At 42.6% G+C, this 10,118-nt stretch overlaps 1 protein-coding gene across 1 annotated transcript in view; it reads right to left on the bottom strand.

Annotated features, from left to right (window-relative positions):
- Window positions 1-4,542: 4,542 nt before the first annotated feature.
- LOC124036191 (homeobox protein cut-like 2) overlaps window positions 4,543-10,118 on the bottom strand; it is a 126,571-nt gene continuing 120,995 nt past the window's right edge. Inside the window, 7 exon segments of the mRNA XM_046350435.1 lie at window positions 4,543-6,864; window positions 6,977-7,253; window positions 7,903-8,091; window positions 9,146-9,265; window positions 9,318-9,411; window positions 9,413-9,450; window positions 9,647-9,812. Coding sequence (XP_046206391.1) covers window positions 6,036-6,864; window positions 6,977-7,253; window positions 7,903-8,091; window positions 9,146-9,265; window positions 9,318-9,411; window positions 9,413-9,450; window positions 9,647-9,812 — 1,713 coding nt within the window. The 3' untranslated portion in view covers window positions 4,543-6,035.

The following is a 10,118-nucleotide window of genomic DNA, read 5'->3' as shown; positions in this document are numbered from 1 at the left end:
GACGTGGACGCAACGTAATCACGTTTATTTGCATATGGGTGGGACACGCAAAATAACCACGCGAGGATGTAAACAAATAAATAAATACAAGGGAAATGTACACGTTTTTAAACCTAATTCTACGATCTTTGTTTACATATGCCTAAACTTTACATACATTGATAGCATGCCTTATACTACCAGAGAGAATGTAGAAAACCAGCCATAACCCATTTTCCTTGTCTTATTGCAGCGTTCACGTGCTCTCGGAGTTATCGAAAGCTCCTATGTTCCCAGTGGGAAATTTCACCAGAACGATCCTGCAAATCAGATTTACAAATTGGACAGTCTGAGAAAATGTTCTTACTCGATTTGCCGTTTCACCACTGACTTTTTACCTTTTCAACCAAAAATGACAACAAATGAGTTTGACTATTACAACCTTATTAATATAGATACTGTAGCTAGTTTGACCGCATTGTCAATGTTAAAGAAGCTAGTTACTTTATTATTTGCAATGTTAGCTAGCTTATCAGGTGTGTGTGTTTACAAAATGGAGACCAATCTGTGAAGCCTTATAGTGGTAACAAAAAACACAACACACATAGGATCTTATACAATAATGTATTGGATGATGGCTTGATACATATGTGAATGAAAGACACTTCGCATATTTGTATCCATTCTTTAACAGGTTCCAATGCATTGAAACATGAGATGATCTGTTTTAACAGGTTATGCCATTTCTTTTGACTAGAGAGGTGGGGCCAGAGGCTAAGATATGTAAGAGGTCTACTCTTGTTAGCTCACTTCTGGAACATCAGACCACATATTGTTAAACAACATTTGAAATCCCTTTATGAACAAAACCAAATCTCATAGACGGTAAATCACTAATATAATCATATTCTTACTGACCCAACTATTCTAGCACTTTACACCTTTTAGTGACGGAGGTCAATTTATAAAAGATGCAAAGCTTTGCATTTCCCCTTACCAGTTTAAACAAAGCCCTGTGTCAAACAAATCGCAATCTATGACAAAGGCCAGAATAATCATGATGCTTAACAAAACCTCATTTCTAAATGTCTGCTTTTTTCTTATGGATTTGGGGTAGAATTCCCCAACTTATTCACATATTAAACCTGTCTCATGAATACTACAAAGAGTCAACTCAGTCAGTTGAATATCATTTCACACACTCTCTACAACATTTAACCAGTGGGTAATGGGTAAAGGTTTACACCTCCACATTGTCTGTCACCAAAACTGCCAATTGCAACATGCATGGAATTCACCAGTGTAAAAAGGGAGAAGTGCAGAGTCAATGTCAATGTGCCAGAACAATAATACAAAACAAAGTATAATCCCTTTCCAAGTGACCAATATAAAATTGCATGCAAAATTCAAACAATGAAATGAGGTTTACGTGAAGAGGTAAGTATCCATAAGGATCAGTGTAAATCCATTCCTTTTCATCCATTTATTATACTGAACAGAAATATAATCGCAACATGCAACAATTTCAAGTATTTTACTGAGTTACAGTTCATATGAGGAAATCAGTCAATTGAAATAAATTCATTAGGCCCTAATCTATGGATTTCACATGACTGGGAATACAGATATGCATTTGTTGGTCACAGATACCTTAAAAGAAATCTGCCTCAGGATCTCGTCACGGTATATATGTGCATCAAAATTGCCATCAATAAATGTCATTGTGTTCGTTGTCTGTAGCTTATGCCTGGTCATACCATAACCCCACCGCCACCATGGGGCACTCTGTTCACAACGTTGACATCAGCAAACCGCTCGTCCACATGACGCCATACACGTGGTCTGTGGTTGTAAGGCCGGTTGGACGTACTGACAAATTCTCTAAAACGATGTTGGATGCGGCTTATGGTGGACATTCCTGCAGTCAGCATGTCAATTGAAAGCTCCCTCAAAACTTGAGACATCTATGGCATTGTGTTGTGTGACAAAACCGCACAGTTTAGAGTGAACTTTAATTGTCCCCAGCACAAGGTGCACCTGTGTAATGATCATGCTCTTTAATCAGTTTCTTGATATGCCACATCTGTCAGGTGGATGGATTATCTTGGTAAAGGAGAGATGCTCACTAATAGGGATGTACAAATGATTTGTGCACAACGTTTGAGAGAAATAAGCTTTTTGTGCGTATGGAACATTTCTGTGATCTTTTATTTCAGCTCATGAAACATGGGACCAACACTTTACATGTTGTGTTTATATTTTTGTTCAGTGTAGTACATTTTTCTCTGTAAGACAATGATATCTCAGACAAGAAAAGTTACTTCTAAGTACTCCCATATACAGTATCACTGAGACAGAAAATTAGGTGTTAAAACAAAGGAAAGTTCGTCATAGTTTAATATGGGATTTCCAAATTCCCCTATTTCATCCTTAGAGGTATATAATGTCAAGCACATATACTTTATCTGTTCAGCAAGTATGGAAGAGTCAATTCTGTCAGGGTGTCAGCAATTTTATAATTATTCCTCTCCCCGTTTGCTCCACAAAAACCATTCGATTAAATGACCTACTTCTGAACATTGTCACCAACGGATTACAAAATAGTCTGCCATTGTTCTCAAAAACCAACCACTAGTTTTCCATGTGCATTCCCATAGTTAAAACTTCCACAATCCCATATAACATATGGCAGAAGAACCGTCCTGTCTTCTGTTTACTTCTGATATTATATTAATTCATTATTGTATTGACCAGTGATGAGAGTGACTGGTTCAGTAAAGCTTTAAGAAGCAAGACTACCCTGAGAGAAGGTCGAAATCATGGGCAAGCTTGCCAGACCAGAACTGGCTCATATGGGATTGGTTAATAGATCTGTACACTCCATTTCAATATAGTCAGCACATTTTGTTCAAGAACATATGATATCATTTTCAGTAAATGTGTAATATTTATATATCTATACATACAATCCAAATCCTCTGAACTAGTAAGACATGTGCAAGTGTTTACTACCAAATTGAACAATACAGTAAAGGCAAAGACTTGTGGACACTAAAAGTTAGGATCATTTCGATATTGGAACTTTTCATGAATCCTCACAATTATTAATATCTAAGTGCTGTAAGTAGTTCATACACAAGGTATTGAATATCTATAAAAATCGTTCAGAGTACCAAACAGAAGCAAAATATAGAAGATATTAGCAAACTGCAAGCATGACAAAACTCATATTACAGACACAATACAGTAGTGGCCAGCAGCAAGCATAATATGAAATAATTGATTTAATTTTGTGTCATAGAATGTACTTTCAAACCGAATTCAACGTAGTAGAATTTTGATGAGGTCATATTGTATCATGTTCTTTCCATCAGGACTTGTATCCATGCTTACAGATTCTTATTCCAGTCAGATAGAGGTCGAACAAGAGAGAAACTTGTTGGTGTTCTATAGGGTATTGTGTCTTTCTACAGTATGTTATCATCAAGGAATCAAACCAGAGATGTTTGAATGACTCAAGACTGTGTTAGCCCACTGAACTAAACGCTAGGTGTAGCACACAGTAAGCCTAAACCAGAGCTAAAGTAAACATTACATTCTCGGGCACTCACTTATCTAACAGTCAATTTCCCTTGCACTCACAAGTGCACAGATACAATACAGTATATTTACAAAAGTATGTGGATTCCCCTTCAAATTAGTGGATTTGGCTATTTAGCCACACCCATTGATGACAGGCATATAAAATTGAGCACACTGCCATGCAATCTCCATAGACACACATTGGCAGTAGAATGGCTTTACTGAAGAACTCAGTGACTTTCAATGTGGACCTGTTATAGGATACCACCTTTCCAACAGGTCAGTTTGTCAAATTTCTGCCCCGCTAGAGCTGCCTCGGTCAGCTGTAAGTGCTGTTATTGTGAAGTGGAAACGTCTAGGAGCAACAACGCAGCGAAGTGGTAGGTCACACAAGCTCACAGAACAGGACCGGCGAGTGCTGAAGCATGCTAAAATTGTCTGTCTTCAGTTGCAACACTCACTTCCGAGTTCCAAAATGCCTCTGGAAGCAATATCAGCACAAGAACTGTTCGTCGGGAGCTTCATGTAATGGGTTTCCATGGCCGAGCAACCGCACACAAGCCTAAGATCACCATTTGCAATGCCAAGTGTTGGCTGGAAAGTTCAAAAGCTTGCCACCATTGGACTTTGGAGCAGTGGAAACACATTCTCTGGAGTGATGAACCACACTTCACCATCTGGCAGTCCGACGGACGAATCTAGGTTTGGCGGATGCCAGGAGAATGCTACATACCCGAATGCATAGTGCCAACTGTAAAGTTTGGTGGAGGAGGAATAATGGTCTGGGGCTGTTTTTCATAGTTCTGGCTAGGCCCGGAAATCTTAACGCTACAGCATACAATGACATTCTAGACAATTGTGTGCTTCCAACTTTGTGGCAACAGTTTGGGGAAGGCCCTTTCCTGTTTCAGCATGACAATGCCCCTGTGCATAGAACGAGGTCCATACAGAAATGGTTTGTCGAGATTGGTGTGGAAGAACTTGACTGGCCTGCACAGAGCTCTGACCTCCACCTCATTGAACACCTTTGGGATAAATTGGAACGCTGACTGCGAGCCAGGCCTAATCGCCCAACATCAGTGCCCGACCTCATGCTCTTTTGGCTGAATGGGAAGCAAGCCTTCCCAGAAGAGTGGATGCTGTTATAGCAGCAAAGGGAGACCAACTCCATATAAATGCCCATGATTTTGGAAAGAGATGTTCTATGAGCAGGTGTCCACATACTTTTGGTTATGTAGTGTATTTCAACTGAGGGAGTAATGCGTTACCTCTCTGGAAGGGCACAATAAACACGACTGCAGGAGGAACAGCATGAGAGCCCGTGAGAGGACAGAAGGACGATGGATCAAGCAAGAAAAGGAGGATGAAGTCTTTTGTTATCCAAGAGCAGGCGTTCTCAATGTGCTATTAAATAATGTCAATATTTGCCTGTGACTCCTCACTAATAGATTCTCAGGTTCCATTGCTGTCTGAGACATAATTCAAACATATTTTAATCAATTTATTCAAACGGTCGGAGGATCATAGAGGTTAAAGGATCATAGAGGTAAGTCTGAAATAAATCATGTAAACTGTGCTCATGTGTAGTGAGTTTCACTTACTGACAAGTGCACAAGGGTTCAAAATTGTAAACCTCCAGGATTATATAACGACAAAAAAAGATTCTACTCGTTAGATTTTACATTTCCTTTTTTTCTTATTTTTCAGATTTCTTTTCACAAATTTTTGCTCCAGTATATCACAGGTGACTAACTATAGAGGATAACAGGGTCAGATGAATACCATGATACATCTGGTTCAGAAGGCTATTGCAGACAATTCTACAACATGTACAACCACACTTTATACTTTTGTGTTACAAATGTTTCAAAACATATCACCAAGAAACTAAGTACATAGGAGATGTTGAATATTTAGAGTCTTAAAGGACTATCCCTTAGTCAGTAGTACAATTTCACGTTACTTGACTTAAACTGTCCCGTTTTACAGACAAAATCGGAAAAATTGCTATTCAAAAATTAGCAAATTTGGTCATTGTCTCTTTTTATATAATTATAGTGCTTTTGATGGCTTAAGACAGAGTCTTTTTTAATCTCACCCAGTGGCAATCTACACAACTTCAGTGTACATTTCATGACACCATAGCTGCAAAAGTCTTCACGTCAGAGTCCATTAGGTAAAACAACAGCTAGTGCTGTTACATATATTTCAAAGTAGTATCCATTATCAAAAAAACTAAAACACATTTATAAATATTTTTAATTTTCTAAAAGCCCTCTAAGGGAATTTGTCTGTAAGTTTAGCTCTGGTTTCCCCTGGTATCCTACAGGGTATTTATTCAGTATGGGAGGACAGGGAGGACAGGCCTTCAGGAGCCAGGCTCCACTTCATGTGTTCCTGAAGCTTCTCTTTGAGAGTCTCCCATGTCTGGTGTGAGTCAGCAGGACTGAGGAAATGTGGAGGAAGGGAGGGGCCTAAAACTCCCACTCCAGGGTCTCCTCTCGGTTAGCCGCTCTCTCCAGCCTGTGGATGATGTTGTTGAGGTTGGCAATTTTCTCGGTGCGTCTCTGAACGCTCCTGTTGGGCTTGGGGCTCTGGATGGGAGGCATGGGGTTAGGGTCCAGGCTGTGGTTGGTGCTTGTCGTGGGTGGGTTGGGCAGGGATGGGGAGATGGGTGCAGAGGAAGATGAGACAGGGGAGACGGACATCATGAGGCCGGGCGAGGAGGCAGCGGAGGGGGAGTTGAGTGAGACCTCCAGGCTGCTGCGGGAGGGCTCAGACGAGGCCTTGAATCTGACCGGGTCCACGGGAGACTTGCTGGAGTCGTCAACCTCGTGCCTGGAATGGCTGGTTCTCTGGGGACCATCTAGGCAGAGCGCCTCCTGGAAGAGCCCCTGAGCCTGGCTGCTCATACCCTCTTCCTGCCTCATGCTCTGAGGATAGTGTGGAGCCAGGTGGAGCTCTCGGCAGCCACCCATCAGGTCCTCATGCTCCGTTTTCAACTGAGGGAACTGGGCACCCATAGAGAAACACTGGATCTTAGGCTGTTTGATGTAGCCGTTCCTCTCCTCCTCCTCTCCCTCGTCCTCCCGCTCACTGGCCTCCTGTTTGACATGAGGCAGTGGTGTGTTGGCGCTGAGGGGGCGGATGGGGTGGGGGGTGCGTCCAGCGGGGTGCAGCAGCCTCCTCTCATCTCCGTCTGAGATGGGGCTCTGTATGGCCGAGGGAGAGTAGCTGTGGTGTTCTGTGTCTGTGTCGTTGTCCTGGAGACCCTCCATGAGGACCTCCCGTCGCATCCTGGACCTGCTTAGAAAAACAACAATCAAACTAACAGTTTGAAGGAGTCGTGTACCTTATTTATTCAATGTAATTATTCTAGTCCCTCTAGGGGTAGGGATCTGATGCCATGTCTGACCTGTAGTTGTGGAACCAGTTGATGACGGTATTGGTTTTGAGGTTGAGCTGGCAGGCCAGCATCTCAATGGTGTGCTGGGAGGGGTATGGCTCCAGGAGGTAGGCCTTCCTCAGAGCCTCCTTCTCCTCAGCCCCCAGCACCACCCTGGGCTTCTTCACCTGACTGTAGGGACACAGGTCTATTGAGGCCAGAGCTGGGCTCACACACTCAGAGCGGGCACTGGGAGAGTCACTGTCTGAGCCGGTACTCAGCAGCCCATACCGCCTCTTCAGGTAGGCTTAGAGGACAACACAGAGAGAAAGAGAGTTTCAATGCTGCATAAATGTTTTGGTACCCTTCCCCAGATCTGTGCCTCAACACAATTCTGCCTCGGCGCTCTACGGACAATTCCTTTGACCTCATGGCTTGGTTTTTGCTCTGACATGCACTGTGAACTATGGGACCTTATATAGACAGGTGTGTGCCTTTCCAAATCATGCCCAATCAATTGAATTTACCACAGGTGGACTCCAAGTTGTAGAAACAACTCAAGGCTGATAAATGGAAACAGGATGCACCTGAGCTCAATTTCGAGTCTCATAGCAAAGGGTCTGAATACTTATGTAAATAAGGTATTTCTGTTTTCAATTTTTATACTTTTGCAAAAATTTCTAAAGACCTGTTTTCTCTTTGTCATGATGTGATATATTTGTGTAGATTAATGAGGGGAAAAAATGATGTCATCCATTTTAGAATAAGGCTGTAAGGTAACTAAATGTGGAAAGAGGGAAGGGGTCTGAATACTTTCCGAATGCACTGTACATCTATTGGTACATCCACACAGTGCTCTACTGTATGATTGGCTAAATGCAAATACACATACTGCTAACATGCAAACCCTGATAACAGAGCATCATTTGCAGATAACATGCCGTAAATAGACCAACCTTTCTTCTCCATCTTCTTCATGTCCCTCAGCTTGTCCACGTTGTGTGGGTCGTTGAGCCACAGTTGCATGCGGACGAAAGGCTCCCTGCCTTTGAGGCTGAGTTTGTGCCAGGGCTTGGGCCTGGAGAGCAGGTCTGACACTGAGCCCTGGGTGAGGCCCAGTATACTCTCCCCAAACAGCCGCTGGCCTAAAGCACACAAACAAAGGTTTAATCTTAGGGCTAGGCACCTTTTTTCTCCACTTCCTGCCTGAATGACGTGCCCAAAGTAAACTGCCGTAGCTCAGGCCCAAAAGCCAGGATTTGCATATAATTGGTACCATTGGAAAGAAAACACTTCGAAGTTTGTAGGAATGTTTAAATAATGTAGGGGAATAAAACACAATAGATATGATAGGGGAGAATCTAAAGAAAAAACAACCAGAGTTTTTTGAGAGAGACCATCCTCTTAGAAATGCAAGAGACAGGTCATATTGAAAATTAGCTCCCTGGATGCAATTCCTATGGCTTCCACAGGAGTCTATGTTCAAGGTTTCAGGCTTGTAAAAAAAACGAATAAGAAATAACAGTTTTAATAGAGGGACACGGTCTTGGAAATTTGTGTTTGCGCTCAACATGAAGACATTACGCACCTGCTAAAATCTGTTTCCTACTGAACATACTTCTTTCAGAAAAAAATTATAGTTTGATTATATTTTAGGGTATCTGAGGAGTAAATAGAAATGTATTTTGACTTGTTGACACTACATGTTAATGCTGGGACCCTTTGGATGACAAATCAGAGGAAGATTTTAAAAATGTAAGTGAATATTTAATTGTTATATGTGAATGTATGACACCTGTGCCGTTGGAAAACTATTTTGATGTGGGGCGCTGTCCTCAAACAATCGCATGGCATGTTTTCGCTGTAATAGCTACTGTTAGATTAACAAGAATTTAAGCTTTCAGCCGATATAAGACACTTATATCTACCTAAATTTTTAAAACACATAATATTTATGATTATTTATTTGAATTGCGTGCCCTCCAGTTTCACAGGAAGTTAGCACACACATTGACAGACACACTGTATTCCACCCAGAGCACACATAAAGTAGGTCCGCTGGCCTTTATCCTAGTAGATCCAGCCCTTATCCTAACCCGGTGGTCAGAGAAAACCACAACACATACCATTAACTCACCACAACATAAATCCCACACCCATTCCTAAAAGCCATATCCAGAGACAACAACTTACACTCACCTAGGTTGTTGTCTGTTAGCACCTCCTTGACCTTCTTGGTGATGGCGTATGTGTCCAGCTCTGGGGACATTGCCACCAGCTCCTGGATGCCCAGGGGGGGTGTGGGGCTGGTGGAGGGACAGCAGACTGGGGGTGGATTTCCCTCCTTCTGGGTGGGGGGGCATTAGGCCCAGGCCATCAGGCTGCTGGTTCTCTTTGCTGCTCTCCAGGGTATGGCTGACGGGCTCCACCAATGGGCTGGGGTGGTTCTCCTCTGGGCTGGGGGGGTGGGGAGGGCGACGACTGGGCCGTCACTGGGCTTTTATCTATGGGCGGTAGTCACAAAACATCAGAGGGTGAAATCATCAGTCAGAGCAACAGATAAAGAAGCAAAGAGACCTTCTATATTCAGCTAATTAGCTAGAAAAGACACTCGTACTCTTATTGACCTTATGTATACAAATAATTACTTGTATAAAATAAATAGGCCCAAGCTGCAGTGTGTGATGTGTAGTGGCCCACCTCGAGAGAGGCTTTGGCTGGGAAGCTGGGTGAGTGCTTGGCCCAGCTGGTCCAGCAGCCACAGCTGCATGCGGATGAAGGGTTCCCTGCCTTTCTGGGTCAGCTTGCTCCAGGGTTTGGGCCGAGACAGCATGTCACTCACACTGCCCTGAGACAGACCCAGCACCTGGAGAGAGGATACACAGGATAAACATCAAGTTATTCCTACTGAGCAAATGCAACAATTTCAGTACCTCTTTGGTATCTGTTCGAGACATGACAAAATGCTGACTGGCACATCAGCTTCACTAAGGACCCATTTAAGTCAATACCTACAACCACTAGAGGGCAGAAGCACTCAATCTATACGAATTGAAGAACAAACTGATTACACATGCTCAAAATCAGTTTCATATTCACATGATACATCTTAATCATTTTTGGCTTAGAAAGAGGCCTCACAAATGACTTATTGAGACACATTAAGTTATCC

The sequence above is a fragment of the Oncorhynchus gorbuscha genome, linkage group LG05 (genome assembly GCF_021184085.1).
Source record: "Oncorhynchus gorbuscha isolate QuinsamMale2020 ecotype Even-year linkage group LG05, OgorEven_v1.0, whole genome shotgun sequence".
NCBI lineage: Eukaryota > Metazoa > Chordata > Actinopteri > Salmoniformes > Salmonidae > Oncorhynchus > Oncorhynchus gorbuscha.
This window is presented reverse-complemented; position numbering and strand designations above follow the sequence as displayed.